The sequence below is a fragment of the Terrapene carolina genome, unplaced genomic scaffold (assembly GCF_002925995.2).
Source record: "Terrapene carolina triunguis isolate 2854851 unplaced genomic scaffold, T_m_triunguis-2.0 Scaffold97, whole genome shotgun sequence".
Lineage (NCBI taxonomy): Eukaryota > Metazoa > Chordata > Testudines > Emydidae > Terrapene > Terrapene triunguis.
The window spans coordinates 91,367-108,178 of NW_020664448.1; the positions used below are offsets into that span (position 1 = coordinate 91,367).

The 16,812-nt window shown below is 48.7% G+C and overlaps 1 protein-coding gene across 1 annotated transcript; it reads right to left on the minus strand.

Moving 5' to 3' along the window:
- Positions 1-5,338: 5,338 nt before the first annotated feature.
- On the minus strand, positions 5,339-13,242 carry LOC112116108 (mitochondrial uncoupling protein 3-like). Its single transcript, XM_024213433.2, has 6 exons — positions 13,117-13,242; positions 11,508-11,718; positions 10,356-10,553; positions 8,659-8,760; positions 7,583-7,763; positions 5,339-5,438 (listed from the first exon to the last, which is right to left on the minus strand). The coding sequence occupies exons 1-6, from the start codon at positions 13,240-13,242 to the stop codon at positions 5,339-5,341; spliced, it is 918 nt and encodes a 305-aa protein (XP_024069201.2).
- Positions 13,243-16,812: the final 3,570 nt, after the last annotated feature.

Here is a 16,812-nt window from a genome sequence, read left to right on the forward strand (position 1 = left end):
ATCACCAGAAAGGACCCCTGCTAAGAACTGTCCCTGAAAAACAAAATGATTTTGAGACATCTGTGAATCTTTTTATTGAGCTTGGACCAAAATCAGCCCTGACATAAAGATGGAAGTCAATAAGAACTGCATGCGTTCAGCACCTGGTTGCTTTTTTAGATGCCTAAGTATGGATTTGGGTGCCTCACTTTAGATGCCTCACCCTGCTCTACATCCAGAAATTGCACCAGTTTAACTAACTTAGTTTCTACATTAATTTAGTTGAATCCCTGCCAGCTTGGACACTCATTAATCAGTGTGAGTGCCTTAGCTGCATTCCCAAGTTTGAGACTATTGGCCTTTCCACCCAGTCGCTAAGAACAGTAGCAATTGTTTTAATTACCTGAATCCTCAAAGGAATATTCAATCATGTGCATGTTCCAAGCTAGTCCTATGAAATAGCCTGTCAAACGACTGCAACATCAGGACATGATGAGTGGGATAAAATGAGATGGAGTTTTCTGGTCCATGGATTAGCATTGTCAAGGTGAACAAGGGCTCATGAAGTCTGAGGCTTGACAATGAAGAGCCCTTTGAGAAGAATAAGGAGTGTTCTCATTTCTTTGTGCTATTGTTTCATTCTCTTTCCTGATCCCCAAAAAGGCAGTGGTTGCATTTGAAGGTTCCCTTTACAACCAGAAGGGCTGGACAACATCTAAGGTTTGATGCCATAGAGATCAGAACCCCTCTTGAGTATTCTGGCTTCTTCTGCCTCTTCCTTTGAACTCAGGACTTTAGTAGCCTCTCTGTTGGGATTCGTTGAGGAATATTGGATTGGAAGGTTACTTCATTGTGCCTCAGTGCAGGCAAAGGACTAGCTGACCTCTTGACATCCCTTCCAGTCCTGCATTTCTCTGGTTCTCTGAAAGTTGGGCGTAAGCAGAGTTGCGATAAATTGCACGAAGGAGCTTTGTTTTTTAAAAAGGGTGAATTAAAGACTTTGCATTGAAACACACCCAGCAAAGTGCAGCGGAGTGAGGGATTTCAAAAAACAGGCAACACTTTAAAAAACGACGGAACCTCATTTCGCTTGAATTCCACAAATGGAGAAACCGAGGCACAAAGCAGGTGATTTGCCCAAAGTAATAGCATAGCACATTAGGGACTTTAACCCTTGCTGACCAGGGGTTCCCTAGCGTAGATGGAGAGTAGCAAATGGAACCCAGGTCTCCTCACTTCCAGACTCTGAACCAACCTCTACCTCAGAATTAGAATTCTGATTGGCTGGTTGGCTCCTTTTTCAGGGATGTTGCCACCTTGGATCAACACCCAGAGGCTCACATCTGGGGACTGATCACTGAAAAGGGTCACGAATGAGCTGGGACTCACTAGTGCTTTGCTTAGCTTCTGCCAAAATATCCCCCCACTGCTACATTTTGAAGAAACCTTCTAAAAAGCATCACTTTGCTCCACAAGGAAAAGGGACCAGATCCCATCACATATGTTAACTCCTCAATGCTTCTTTGAATGGTTTGACGCTATCTGTTCTACTGCTTCCCACCACTGCAGAAGAGGGCATCAATAAAAGACACTCTGGTGTGGCTTAATTCTTTAATGCCATAATCATAGTCCAGTTAGAAGTAGAATTGAATGTTGAGGTATCTGTCTTAGAGTTTTCTATTGTGCCCATCATTGTAGTATCTAAGGCAGTGGTTCTCAACCAGGGGCACATGTACCCAGGGGGGTACTCAGAGGTCTTCCAGGAAGTTCATCAACTCATCTAGGTATTTGCCTAGTTTTACAACATGCTACATATAAAGCACTAGCAAAGTCAGTACCAAGTAAAATTTCATACAATGACTTGCTTATATTGCTCTATATACTATACGTTGAAACGTAAGTACAATATTTATATTCCAATTGATTTATTTTATAATTATATGGTAAAAATGCAAAAGTCAGCATTTGTTCAGTAACAGTGTGGCTGTGACACTTCTGTATTTTTATGTCTGATTTTGTAAGCAAGTAGTTTTTAAGTGAGGTGAAACTTGGGGGTACCCAAGACAAATCAGACTCTTGAAAGGGGTACAGTAGGTTGAGAGTCACTGATCTAAGGCATGGTCCGCCCTTGAAAGTTATATCAGCAGAGCTACATCGGTCGGGAGTATGAAGAGAACACCCCGATTGATGCCGACCTAACCCTCAGAGTAGATGCAGCTATGTCAACGAAAGGATGCTTCTGTTGGCATAGCTAATGTCACGCCGGGAGGTGGTGTTCCTGCACCGACAGAAAACTCCATCTGTTGGGTAGGCTGCGTCTGCACCAGGGGGCTGTGCTGGGCTAATCTTTATGGGTTATGAATTTCAGTGCTTGCGAAGAGCATGGGGCTGTTGGCTGTGGCTACAGAGCAGCTGTGCACGGAGGGTGAAATTCACCTCTGTGCAGTGAATCACAGCAGAGTATGCAGCATGTATCCCACTTGGCCTGGAGGGTGCGTCCATCCCAGATAAGTGCTGCATGAGACTTGTACTGACTGCACAGGGGTGCTCTGCTCTGGCTGCAAGCTCTGAGTTAGCGTTGCTATTAGGTGTAGCTCAAGCTGGTGATTCTGATCTGCAAAGCCCTGTATCATTTGGGATGCCATTTACTGCTCCACCGGGACAGTTAAAGGGGACCTGCGAAGGATGTTTTTAAGAGATTGCCCGTGTGCCCTTGTTGATCCTTTAGGATGAGAACCACGGAGACCAAAAGGGGCCGGTGCTGCTGGAGCAGACTTTCCCAAATCACTCCTGTGAGCTCAGCACTGAAGGGGAAATTCAGCACAAGGTTTCTGCACCTGGACCGGGGTGAATTCCACGCCACTGCTCGGGGGGGGGGCCTGCCTGCTGTACGTGCCATTGTCTTTCATTGACCAGAGCGATGCTGTTGCTTTGGCCTCGGGTTAGTGCTTTCGGTGAAGCAGGTTCATTTGTCCAGCTCAGAAAGATGCAGGGTGAGCTGATCCCACTAGGATTCAAGCATTGGGATCATTCTAGGTATTTCTAACCCGATGCTTAGATCCCTCAGCCATCCCCTCTGGGTTTGCTCCACAGGCCTTTCAGCATGGGCCAGAGAGGAAAAAGAGAGAAAGAACTAAATCTGCCAAGGAAAAGCCAGGAGACCTGCAACGGGATCCCCTGGGGGCCCTCTGAGTCCTTTTATTAGCAATGGCTGCAAGGTGGCAATAACAATGACACAGTTTAATGGCCACTATTCCCCTGTGACACGAGTGATCCACGTGGGGTGGGCAATGTTCCTCCAGTAACCCCCTCTCAGTGCAGCTCCCGAACACTGACTAGTGCGCACCGCTGGCAGCTCAGGTCGGTATCCTGCTGCAGATCCATCTGTGGGCGGTCGGCTCTGTGGGAGGGAGGGAGGAACTAAAGTTACCCGTGTCTTGGTCGGCATTTCTTTTGCATTAATTTATCCCACTTCTGCTTCCCAGCACATCAGCTGAATCATACAGAGACCGGAGATGGAAAAGACCTGGCAGGTCCCAGCTGGTTGGTCCTTTCCCTGGGCTTGTTCCCTAAAGTCTATTCATCAATGTATAATCCAGTCTAAGGCCTTGGCTACACTGCAAAGGGTTTGCCAGTATAGCTGTGCCGGTAGACCAGCAAGAGAGTTCTTTTCCCAGTACCTTTTCCCAACACCTTGTACCTGTTCTCCAAACAAAATCAACTATACTAGCAACAGGCCTTTTTTTTTTGCTGGTAAAACTGTATCTGCACCGGGGCTTTTGCTGGCCAGTGATTTAGTTGGGAGGAGAGCTGGGGGCACTGGAATAAGCTATGCTGCCAAGGCACAATTTTGCTGCATCCACATGAAGAGCGCTTTGCTGATCTAGTATGCTTGTATACCTATACCGGTAAAGCCTTCTACCTGTTGACTTGGCTCTATTCAGTATAGTTATGCTAGCAATATTTCTGCTTGCAGACCAAGCCTACCTTTAAACAACTTGAAGGACGGGTCTTCCACCACTTAGGAGCCAAGCTCGACCATCACTGTGAGGAAACCTTTCCTGATTTTCCTCCTATGTTTTCCTTGGTTTAATTTCATCCCCTCACTCACAGTTACCTGCTCCTCTCAGATCACCCTTACCAAATCATCCCCTCGGTGGTGTCATCCAGCTCCTGGCCCCCAGCACAGTAACATCTGAGCACCTCCCCACACCCCTGTGAGGCTAGGGAAGAATTATTCCAGTGCCCGCAGCAGAACAGGGAATTGAACCCATGTTGAATCTCATTGGTTTACTTCTTTCTAGAGCTGTCAGGAAATGATTTTTTTCCACTAGAAGATTTTAAAGGTTTTTTTCCCCTTAAAAATTATTGTTTTGATAAAACCCACAATTTTTGGGGGGACAAAAACAGAATTGTTTTTTGCAAACATTTCCATTTCTTCAAAAAGTTTAGATGGACATTTTTTGACTATTTATTTTTTCCCATGTCCCAAGTGTCTCTAAGTTCCTTTGAGTTATTGCTCTGACCTTGCTGCTTGCCAGAAAACTTAAAAGAAACAAGCATAAAATGATCTAAAAACCAGCCCAACTCGTTGAGGGGCGGGGGTAGAGAGCAGCGTGGGGGTGGGGTCTGTGTGATCCTGCTGGGCAGGGGGCAGAGCACGGACCATGCTGCATGAGCCAGGAAAATAAAAAGCCCAGAGAAAAAGTGGTGCCTAGAGTTAAGCAGAAAAACCCACCTGGGTAAAGAACCCACCAATCTGTAAAAAGCTAAGCCCAAAGTCACTTACTCACTACACTGGCAATTTCCTCCCTGTTTGCTATCACTCATGAAGGCTGTTGAATCCTTCTGAAGATATTCAATAAGACTAAACCCAATGCTGACCCCTGTGCTTCCCCATCGAACTGCTCTCCCATCCCACAAAGCATACCTTGCTCTTTATCATCACCCTGGGATTATGCTCCAGTTTCCTGTCCACATGGCAGCACCTGGATCCAAGATGGTTCGAAGAGCTCAGAGGCCGTATTGAAAGTTTGGCTTCACTGATGGTTTTGTTTTTTCTAGTCCTTTTTCATCGCTTCAATGTCTTGCATCCCTTGGGCATGTTTAAATAACGTAATTTACATTGGCATCTCGCTGACTGTGACAAGTGGGTTTTGAAAAGCCAGCTGTTGCTGGACAGTCCATCCAAAGCCGCATGTCCCCACCTCAGCGGCTGGGAGCGTGTGTCCCAGTCAGAGTTCAGCTGCGAGAGCCAGCTCTGCAAGCTTTGCCTGGGAGAGGAGAATCCACGGGAGCCCCCAGGCTGTCCTCTGTCGTCTCATCCCAGAGACCTCCCTGGGGCTTAGGATGGAGACGCCTACGTCTCATGGGCCAGCATCACGGCGCGTTTCAGCTGCTCGTAGGTCACAAACATCACCACGTTCCAGGATCCCAACCGCAGGAACGAGGGCATGAACCTGAGAGAGGGGACAATAGACATTAAGCGATCCAACAGCGTAGAGGCTAAAGAATTTCCCCTTCATCCCCAACCAGGGTACTCCATGCCCCTGGCAACCAACAACAAGCTGTATCTCGGCTGGTGGATCCCCCATCCACTAGCTCCCTTATGATCCCTGCTATCCATGGATTCCCCTCTGTTGCTCTCCTGCCTGGCATCACGCACCCTCATCCAGACAGCTCCCCCTGCCACTCCTATTCTTTAACACTAGCCTTGATTCCTGCCCGGCCCGACATCGCACCCACCTCTGGCTAGAGACACCTTACCGGTCGCTCTGCACACACACGGTGCTCTGTAAATAATGAGACCGAGCCAGGTGGGCTTGACTCTTTCCCCTGCTTCGCAAGCACAGCAGAATATGAAACCAGACTAATCTGTAATACTTAGCCCTGGGCTAGGCCCAGATTCGCAAAGGCACCAAACTCCCACTGGTTTCAGTGAAAGTCAGGCACCACCTTTGAGCATCTGGGCCCTTACGCTCATCAGCTGCAGATCTCAAAGTGCTTTACAGAGCTGGGTAGGTATAATTCTCCCCAGGGCCAGCGCTTCCATTTAGGCGACCTAGGCGGTCGCCTAGGGCACCAGGATTTGGGGGGGCAGCAATTCGGCGGCGGGGGGTCCTTCCGCGTTCCGGGTCTTTGGCGGCAATTCTGCGGCGGGTCCTTTACTCACTCCGGGACCCGCCGCCGAAGTGCCCTAAAGACCGGGAGTGCAGAAGGACCCGCCGGCCGCAGAACTGCCGCCGCCGCCGACCGGGAGCACGGAAGGACCCCAGCCTAGGGCGCCAAAAACCCTGGTGCTGCTCCTGATTCTCCCCATTTTACATACAGGGAAGTGGAGGCACAGAGAGGTCCAGGCTCCCATGTTGTAAAGGCTTCTGGGCGTCTTGTGTTTTGGATGCCCGGGCTGAGAGCCTCATGCCTGCTCTGCAAAGGTACTAAGCATCCACCACAAGCCAGCTGAAGCCAACAGGTGCTTATGGGACAGACTGACAATGTCCTGGACCAACCTTGTGGAATGAAGATAAGCTTATAGCAGACTGGATGAGGGTTGATGCCTTTGGGGGGCGTTGTGTTAAAAAGGCAATGGTGTCTGTGGCACTGTGTGGCACTCCTCGAGGAGGAGGAGGAGGATACTAATGTCATTCCTCTAGTGGGTGTTTGGAGCTACCACCGGGGAAGTGGAGTTCAGACGGGATTCTCCAGGGACCAACAGACAAAGGAAGGGTTGGGAATAAACAGCCTGGTTACAAATAGGCTCAGGGCCATCTTCCTGATCCAGCAAGCGGACAGGACCCCTGGTTCCCGGAGGGCCCCAATCCTTCGGGGAGGGTTGGGCCTACTGGGCGCTTGTTCTGAGGTAAAGCTGTGATGAACTTGAAACCCCAAGGAAACCCCGTGGGTGGGGTGTTGCAGGACTGCTCCTGCCCGAGCCCATGCGAGGGTTGGGGTGATCTCTGGTGAGCTTCTTAGCTTGTGTGCAGGTTCTTTCCTTGTTTTTAATGTGTTTTCTCTGTAGCACTTTTACCTTAAGAATAAAATAGACATGCACAGAAAGAGCGGTTGGGTATCTATATCCGGGGCCATCACACTGTTAAGCAGCTCTGAAGAGAAAGCAAGCAGGCCTCTTGGGGCAGGCTGGGAATAACACAGTGAGGGCAGGGAACAGCTCAGCCTGGAGATGCTCCGGGCAGAAGGGAGAGAGCTGCGTGTTTCCACCCAAGAGAGGGGACAGCCAGGGGAGCCGGAAGCCTGTGAGCGGGCCCTTGCGGGATCACTGAGGGGAACCAGAGGTGGAGTTGCCCTGCCTTGTGATGCTTCTCACCTCTGAAAATCTCAGGCTGGAGGGCCATGGACCGAGCCACCCATTAGAAGCCGCTTTGGAAAAACTGTCCCAAAGTGACTTGCCCATGGTCACATGAGCTGGTAGCAGAGAGCGGACGAGAACCCAGGTCTCTTGACTCTCAGCCCAGTGCTCTGTCACTGTCAGTCTCCTCTGTAGACTTGTTACATGAACACATGTGCTGCTCCTTGAATAGGCCATGGGCACGGTACAGGCCAGGATACAGATTTGTAGCTGACTCAGTGTCTAAGCACCACTTACCCCTTGTAAAACGCTGTGGGTCCTTCCAGGATCACCATGGTGAGCATACAGTTCAAGGCATTTTTGTACTGGCCATGGGTGGAATTCATGTATCTCGTCTTCACGACGTCGACGGGCGAAGCCACCACAGTGGCGCAGAACCCAGCTCCGAAAGCAGCGACGAAATGGCAAGGAAAAGTGTCTGGGGGTGGGAAATGGGTAATAGGTTTTGGGGTAATGGAATTTTCCACTGCAAACGGGATGATTTTGCCTTTACGAGCCACTTGCAATTAGTCATTGGTGCCATGCACAGCTAGAGCGTATTCCACCCAAGGACCTCAGTTCAATTTACAGACATCAATAAACTGACCCTCTCCCCGAGAGATTGGGAAGTATCTCCATTCTCCACATGGGGGAAACTGAGGCACGGGAGGTTTGACACTAACTTTGGGACGCACACCTTGAGACTTTTTGGGCCTGATTTTCAAAGCTACAGAGCCAGTTGTAACGCCAGCTGAAGTCCATGAGAGCTGCGAGGTCTCAGCACCCCTGAAAATCAGGCCCAAGATGCTCAAAGCTGGATGCCTCAAAACTGAAGTACGTAAAATCCATGAGCACTTCTGAACATTTGGGGCTAAGCACCAGGTTCCCAAAGGGATTTAGGCACCTAGTGGGATTGTCTAAAGTGTGTAGGCACCTAACTCCCAGTGGGAGTTTTTGGAAATCCAACTTGGTGCCCATCTACACCTTTAGGTGCCTGAATCCCTTTGAAAATCTGTCCCTAAGTGACATGCCCAAGGTCATGCAGGGAGTCTGTGGCAGAGCTGCGAATAGCTCTTAGATCTTCTAAGGTCTAGTGCTCTGTACTAGACCATGCTTACCACCATGCTACTGAAACCTCCAGCTGACGTCTGAAGCAGCATGGGTAGCCGGCTCCAGCCCTCTTTGCCAGAGTGAGCATCACCCATTGTGGAAGGCCATTGGGAGGAGAAGCAATGGAGAGGGCTCAGAGAGACAGAGCTCTAACCACCAGGCTCCCCAGACAGAAAGGACGAAGGAAGGACACCCTCACTCACTCAAGGCCCTGGTTCCCTCACCTGTCATTAGATGATATTTCAGCAGCATCTCCTTGAGGAGGTCATAGGTAACCATCTCGCCGCAGTTCACGATGGCGTTGCGGGTGATGTTGGGTAACGTCCCTGAGGCAGAAGATGCAAAGGATGAATGGTTTACAGAGTGATTCTGGGCATGTGAGCTCACACTGCTCTTCTGAAAGCAGAGTAGGGCAGGTGATATCCTATCTCCTAGAACTGGAAGGGACCTTGAAAGGTCATCGAGTCCAGCCCCCTGCCTTCACTAGCAGGACCAAGTACTGATTTTCCCCCGTTCCCTAAGTGGCCCCCTCAAGGATTGAACTCACAACCCTGGGTTTAGCAGGCCAATGCGACCATGACTGTATTATTATTAATCGTGTTCATTACCCCTGTGCCTAAAGGAGCTCTACCAGATAGCAGGAGTTCTGTGATACCAGGATTTTAAGGGATAATAAGAATAATACTTGGCATTTACGTGGCATTATTTATCCACAGCAGTCAAAACACTTTACAAAAGTGGCCAAGACTCGTTATCCCCATTATACAGCGGCGGAGAAAGAAGCCCAGAGTTACACAACAATTCAATGACAGAGCAAGCGATGGATCCTGGGAGTCCTGCGACTCAGTCCTGGGCTTGGATAGTTCGATCACAATTCTATCTCGAGCGCACAAGGAAATGGGGAGCGAGTAAGTGACAAGGCAAATCTGTTTACTGCAGGTCTATGGGCTCGCCAGGAACCTTATTTCTGTGACGCAAGAGGAAAAAGGACATTCCATCTCGCCCTGGATGGGATGTGCCCCCAAACCATCGCAGGTGAGTGCTGACATAAAATCATCATTAGCGTCACCATTGTTAATGATTTAATCTCTGATCATTTGGGTAGAAGTATCCCACTGTTCTGGGGTCGGGGTGGAGTCTGGGGTTGTGAGCAGGGCCTGAATAGAACACCCCACTTTCCTTTTTCTGACCCACCAGCCCCCTCATTTGGGAGGGGGGGTGGCGTTTTGGTTTGCTCTGCTCTGGTCTGTGATTGGTTGTGATCCGCCCCTTGGGGTCTAACAGTCAGTGTGTTTGTTGTGGCTTGTGCTACAATGAGCCAGTCGGGGAAATGCGTCCCTCTCTCCTGTCTCACCTTAAAAATACTACCCGGTGGTATAAAATCCTGCAGCGGTAGCAGATTATAGGTGAAAGTCCCATCCTGTGCCGAGCCAGGGTGAGGGCTAGGTACCACTCAGGTCCTATTTTAAGCCCTCTTAGGGCTGCCCGAACCTGCAACAGGGGCAGCCAGCCCCAGGATAGAAGAGCAGGCCTCCTCCCCACTGTGCCGGAGCAGAAATGGGGATCTGGGAAGCAGGGAAGGGAATGCCATCTGGTCACATGGACCTGCTGCCAGAGCTGTTGCATGGCCACTTTAAAACCAGCTGGCCCTGTCCTCCAGGGATAACTGCAGAACCCGAGGGGCCAGAGCTGAATTCTGTTAGCTGGGCTTGCTCTGTTCACCTTCATCGATTGAATACTAAGGGCCCTGGGAATTAGGGGCCTAAATACTTTTGAGGAGCTGGGCCCAGATTCTTAACTGGTGTAATCTGGCGTAGCTCCATTGACTTCCATAGACTGACTTCAGTGGAGCTACCCTGATTTACACCAGTGGGCAATTGGTCTGGGAGGCTCTCTCGCTCCACACAGATAAATCCTGTACCTTTCCAGAGGCCTCTGACCCCTTCCTCCTTGGCGATGGTTTTGTAGGCATCCACAGTCCCGTTGTATTTCTTGGTTCCATCCGTCAGCCTCACGTGGGCTTGGAATCGCACCTTGACCACGTCGGTCGGCTGGGCACACGTGACTGCCATGGCTCCGGTGGTGCAGCCCGCCAGCAACCGGGTGAGAATGCCGGCATCTGAATGGGAGCGAATAAACTGGGTAGCAAGCTCTGGGTCTGTCTCTAGGATCGACAGCTAGGTAGCAACGCACAGAGCTGAGTTTTTCTCAGCCTCCCCACTAAATCAGAGTGCCTTTCACCTCCCTTGCTAGGGCTGGGCGCGAGCATGTCCCCTCCATCCAGCACTGAGGCCACAGGCGAAGGCCAACTCCCTGCATGGCCTCGGGGATGTCACTTAGCCTAACTTTTCAGGTGGCCTCTAATTTGGGGGTTGGCCTCAGTTTTCTGGATGCCCAACTTTAAACTCTCCGGGTCTGGTTTTTAGAGGCGCTGAGCAGCACCGGAGATAGCAACCATCAGGAAGCTGTGAATAGGGTGAGAGAAGGCCCTGCTCACCGTGTCCCGCTACACCCTCCCTTTGCACCCCGCCAACACTGACCGAGGCCCCCCCATGCTGATCCAGCTGCAGACTCTGGCTCCAAAGAGAGGGAACTGCTGGTCACACGTTTGGTTCTAAAATGTAGTTTTTAAATGGGAAGGACCAAGCTCTTTAAACCTGGCCTGAATTTTTGGCCTGCCATTGTTTGACGGGGCAGTGGATGTCAACAAGACATCGAGTATCTGATCACGCCCCAAAGCAAGTGCTCAAACATCTAGTTTAGCTGCGCTCAGGGCACTGCAGGACCTGGGTGAGACTGGGATCCTATGTGTAGCACGTTTACCCCATTCGTAATTTGGGATCTCAGGTTATTCAGCTCATTCTAAAGACTGGTTGACGGTAATTTTTTTTTTTTTAAGTGGCAACATCTAGGATAATGGGCCAGAGCCTCAGCTGGTGTGAATCAGCGTAGCTCCATTAGTGTAGTTCATCAACGTCCATGAACTGATTCACAACAGCTGAGGATGTGGCCCGACGTTCTGAAATAGAGGTTGAGAACCTGGCTCCTGGAAGCGTGTGGTGCCAGCACTCACTCTCCGATCCCGTGGAGGTGTAGAATTGTTTCACGGAGTCGTACAGCCCGATACGAATGGAAGCAAAGCTCATCTGACGCTGGAGCCCAGCCACCAGGCCATTGTACAGGCTCGTGGGACCTTCCGTCTTCACCATGGTGGTGATTGTGCCAAAGACGCCCTTATAGTGGATGGTCTTCACGCTCTTGGTAGGCTTGGACTCTCCCTGGATCTTCAAGATGGACAGACAGACATCATTATCAGTAGATGGCAATTCGCCTCTAGTGCAGCCAGCTACAGCCTGCTCCTGAAACCTTTATTCACGTGAGTAGTTCAAGTAAAGTCAGGCATGAGGAAGGGTTTGCAGAGATGGGCCCTTAGCTAAGAGAGTTCATGAGCTATAAGCTCAGTTCAAGGTAGTTTGGGGCATGTACTGAGCTAGGAAGGTATTAAATTGTCATTTCTATGTGCAGTCAACCTGCAGCTGTGGTTTTGATCAGTGAACTAGTTGCAAGGTGATAATTGTCATACATTTACACATCAGCTTCCATCCAGCTGGATACCAAAGGACTGTGCAAGCAATATACTGTCTTCATCTCTTTGCTCACCACTGAAATGCAGCCATCTCTGGGGTAGAGTGTGGCAGCTGTTTATCAGTCTACAGCAACATTACAGGCCAAATCAAGTCAGGAACTGAAGAGGACTCTACCGTATCCAGCTGAAAATGGTGGAGCAGGTAAGTAGCCTAGATGTAATTATCAATGATGGGATTTGGCCAGAATGATGGTGGGAGGCTAAATTCATTCATGTTCGTAAAGTGCTTTGAGATCAGATAGAAAATGCTCTCCAGTATCAATGCAAAGAGGATGAGCTTTATCCTGGTGCAGGGGGTCAGCACAAGGCCTAGGTACCATTTCAGATCCACTTTGAGGGCTCGGGGCAGATCCTCAGCTGGGGTAAACTCTCAGAGCCTCGTTGACTTCCAAGTGACAATTTACCCCGGTTGAGGTTCTGGCCTCTTAAGTGGTCCCTAGCTCTTGTGCTGGGGGCTCTGCATGGTGTGGATGTCACTCAGAACTATAATCAAGTCGTGTCTGTAAAAAAAAGTGATGCCTGATTTCCGTTATTCACATTCCCGCAAAAAAACAACCTGGACTTGCTGAGAAGAATACGACTGAGACATCTCTAGGAACCCGCAGATCTGCAGGGTACACAACAAACATCATCTGAAATCAAACCAGGTATGTTACAGCCTGATCCAACTCCCGCTGATGTCTTTACATTAACTTTTAATGGGAGTTGGATTGACCCTTAAAGTTAACAGATGGGAGGCAAAAAGACCTAGTCTTCAGCAAGTGCTGGATTTGTCCAATGATTTAATCTAAAATGCCTTTCACTCAATTTGAGAGACCACGTGGGTCCGAGGATTGGGACTTGGAAGCGCTCGATTCTGTGCCCAGCTCTGCTGCTGACCTGCTACATGATTCTGAACAAAACTCTTTGCCTTGACTATTTCGACTGTTGTCACATTGGAGCAGGGACTGTCCCCCACTACGTGTCTATACATTGTGCCTGACACAGCTGAGTCCCGGTATCCTTGTACTATAGTAATACCAACAAGGACGTTTACCTGCAGTCTGACTTTCGCCGTGTCCAGAGGGAAGGTGCAGAGATCTGCTATGCATGCTGCCATCCCAGCACCCAGGAACTTAACAGTAGCAGTTGGAGGGATGTCAGTGGGCTTCAGTCCGACCATTGCTTCCCTGGGTTAGCAGGAATCACAGTTCAGCAAATAGATTCTCCTCTGGAAGCAGCGTTGAATCAGCAAACGATGGACGGCAGTGATATTCTCCTTGGAAGATACGAATGAAGCTGTAAATATATTAGGGCTGTTAAACGATTAAAAAGATCAATTGTGAAATTAAAAAAATCACGATGAATGGCAGTTTTAATCACACTGTTAAACAATAATAGGATACCATTTATTTAAATATTTTTGGATGTTTTCTACATTTTCAAATATATTGATTTAAATTACAACGCAGAATACAAAGTGTACGGAATGGAATGGTGGCCGAAGCAAGAAGGGGCATACGAATCATTAGCATATCTGGTCTGGCACGTAAATATCTTGCAACGCCAGCTACAAAAGTGCCATGTGAATATCTGTTCTCACTTTTAGGTGACATTGTAAATCAGAAGTGGGCAGCATTATCTCCCATAAATGTAAACAAACTTGTGTGTCTTAGCGATTGGCAGAACAAGAAGTAGGACTGAGTGGAATTGTAGGCTCTGAAGTTTTACATTAGTTTTGAGTGCAATTATATAACAAAAAAAATTTCTACATTTGTAAGTTCAACTTTCATGATAAAGAGATTGCACTACAGTACTTGTATGAGGTGAACTGAAAAATATTATATCTTTTGTTTATCTTTTTTACAGTGTAAATATTTGTAATTAAAAATAATATAAAGTGAGCACTGTACACTTCATATTCTGTGTTGGAATTGAAATCAATATATTTGAAAATGTAGAAAAACAACCAAAAATATTTATAAAAAATGTAAATTGGTATTCTGTGATTGTTTAACAGTGTGGTTAAAACTGATTAATTGTGATTAATGTTTTTAATTGTGATTAATTTTTTTAATCAAGTTAATTTGTTTTGAGTTAATCGCTTGAGTTAACTGTAGTTAACTGACAGCCCTAAAATATATATAATGCATCTCTGGATCTCAGTCAAATGGATAATAGAGAAAATATTTTACACCCATTTATTTATTTATTAACAATGGCTGATCATCACTTAGCTCTGCATTCGGGGGGAGTGTCCTTTGGAATTTTCCAACTCAGCTACCTACACACTGGATGGATTTGGACAAGTTATGCTGTCCCAGATACTATTGATCTTAGGGATGTTTGTGGCCCCTGTGGTATCTGGTATCGGGGGTAGTCGTGTTAGTCTGTATCCACAAAAACAACAAGGAGTCTGGTGGCACCTTAAAGACTAACAGATTTATTTGGGCATAAGCTTTCGTGGGTAAAAAACCTCACTTCTTCAGATGTGGTATCTGTGGTATCTGAGCACCTCACATTCTTGATTGTATTTATCCTCACAGCCCAACATACCTGTGAGGCGAGGCAGGGCAGGGCTATTAACCCCATTGTGCTAACGGGGAACTGAGGCACAGAGAGGCTAGGTGACATACCCAAGGTCAGGCAAGAAGTATGTTGCAGAGCAGGGAATTGAATCCAGGTCTCCCCAAACCACAGCTAGTGTCCTAACCACTGGACCATCCTTTTCCCTTCCTATGGTGCTCATTGAAGAATGGTGTGAAGAAAGTAAATAAGGACATGTTATTTATCCCTTCACGTAACACAAGAACCAGGGATCACCCAATGAAATTAACAGGCAGCAGGTTAAAACAAACATAGGGAAGTACTTCACACAATGCACAGTCAACCTGTGGCACTTGTTGCCTGGGGATGTTGTGAAGGCCAAAAGTACAACGGGGTTCTAAAAACAATTAGAGAAGTTCCTGGAGGATAGGTCCGTCAATGGCTATAAGCCAAGATGGTTAGGGACGCACCCCCCTGCTCTGGGTATCCCTAAGCCTCTGACTGCCAGAGGCTGGGACTAGACAACGGAGGATGGATCACTTAATAATTGCTCTGTTCTGTTCATTCCCTCTAAAGCACCTGGTATTGGCCACAGTCGGAAGACAGGATGCTGGGCTAGATGGACCATTGGTCTGATCCAGTATGGCCGCTCTTATGTTCTTATGAAGCCAATGGGACTGCTTGTGGGAACAGATCCCCGTCCACACTGGCAGTACCAGCTTGTTTTTATAACCACCCAGGCTAGGACACCCTCATCTGACCTGGTTACCGCAACTACTTTTGCTCTTAGTTTTCTGGAGAGACAGAGAAATCCTCCTCCAGATTCCCCACTGGTGGAAGCAGACGCAGCGTTCGTGACTCTCAGGGCAGGCCGGAGCAGTGAGATGTGAAGACTAGTGCAGGTGTGGTCAAAGCTAGTGATGCACTCACTCCAAACGGGACAGACAGCATGAGGTTCTCACCCCTGGGTGCTTGGAGGGATGAGGCGCCGTGTTTGGGGGTGACAGAAAGGGAGCTGCATGCAGCATAAACACTAAGCCAGCCTCTGCCCTGCACCTGGTCAAAAGCCCCTTCAAATCAACGGGCATCTCTCCATTGCCTTCAGTGGGTTTTGGCGCAGGCCCTTTCTGCAGTGGGGCTGCTGAGATGTAAACGGGGGCACTTACTTAGTCAGGCTTCACGCAGGCAACACTCTCCCGGGCATGAGAGCAGCACCAGCACCTAGGTAGCTAGATCCTGATGGCAGTGGGGGAGGAATGAGGAGGCAGAGCAAGGACTGCAGGGTTCAGCCCACTCATCATAACCCGCAGCACCGCTGAACGCTTAGCCTTACCTTAGAGACGCAGCTGGCTGAGCGCACTCCGCTCCTTGCCATCCTCTGTGAGCCGAGTGTCTTGACTCCTTATTTATATATCCCTCGTGGGCTGCACTCTTAGCTGAATGGCAAAGGATAAGGACAGAGATCATTTAACATCAACGAGTTCACAAGCACCAGCCTCCCTCCCTCCCTCCGGAGGTTTAAAATAGATCAGAGAGGACAAGTCATGAGACCCTGGTGTTTTTCAGGAAGCCTCACACTGTCACACTCGTTCTGGACAGTGCAGCAATGGTGGTAGCCCTTGTGTTCTAGTGCACTGTTAGTCTAGGCAAGGCTAAAGTGAGAGACGTGATGGGGAAAGTGGTCTGGAGGGGTCACAAGCAAGTGAAGAAAGCAGCACAATAGAGAGATACGGTATATTTTAAAAGCTCATGTACTCACTTGCTGCCCAGCCATCTCGTGTCGTGTTCAGGTGGGTTGCCTAGTGTAGACTGTCTTTACCAAGGATGATTTTGTGGTGAAAACCCTTGGCTGGGACTCAAAAAATGGGCATTCAATTCTGCTTCATCACAGCTTGTGTGTGTGAGACCTTGGGCAAGTCACTGCAGCCCAGACCCACAAAGGTATTTAGGCTTCTTTCCATTGAAATTAGGGGAACTGGGAGCCTAAATACCTTTGTGGGTCTTGGCGTTAGCCTCTCTGTGCCTCACTTCCCCTATCTGTATAATGGGGATAATAACTTCCCTTTCCTTGCAGCGAAGCATGGCTCCGGCTCGCTCTCAGGGGTGGGTAAGCAGCACTCGCCCTGCTCCTGGACTGGTGCAGTCACAGCTCCCTTGCCTGTGTCTGTCTACTGTAACCACACTGCGCAGCGGTGTTGTGAGTACA

What these genes read in the sequence shown, in the direction of transcription:
- LOC112116108 (XM_024213433.2), bottom strand. Translation starts at nt 13,242, where the DNA reads ATGGTCGGACTGAAGCCCACTGACATCCCTCCAACTGCTACTGTTAAG. An exon ending in CGGCGAAAGTCAGACTGCAG is followed by an intron (nt 11,719 to 13,116) that starts GTAAACGTCCTT and finishes TCCATCTTGAAG; the next exon opens with ATCCAGGGAGAGTCCAAGCC. An exon ending in GAAATATCATCTAATGACAG is followed by an intron (nt 7,764 to 8,658) that starts GTGAGGGAACCA and finishes TCCCACCCCCAG; the next exon opens with ACACTTTTCCTTGCCATTTC.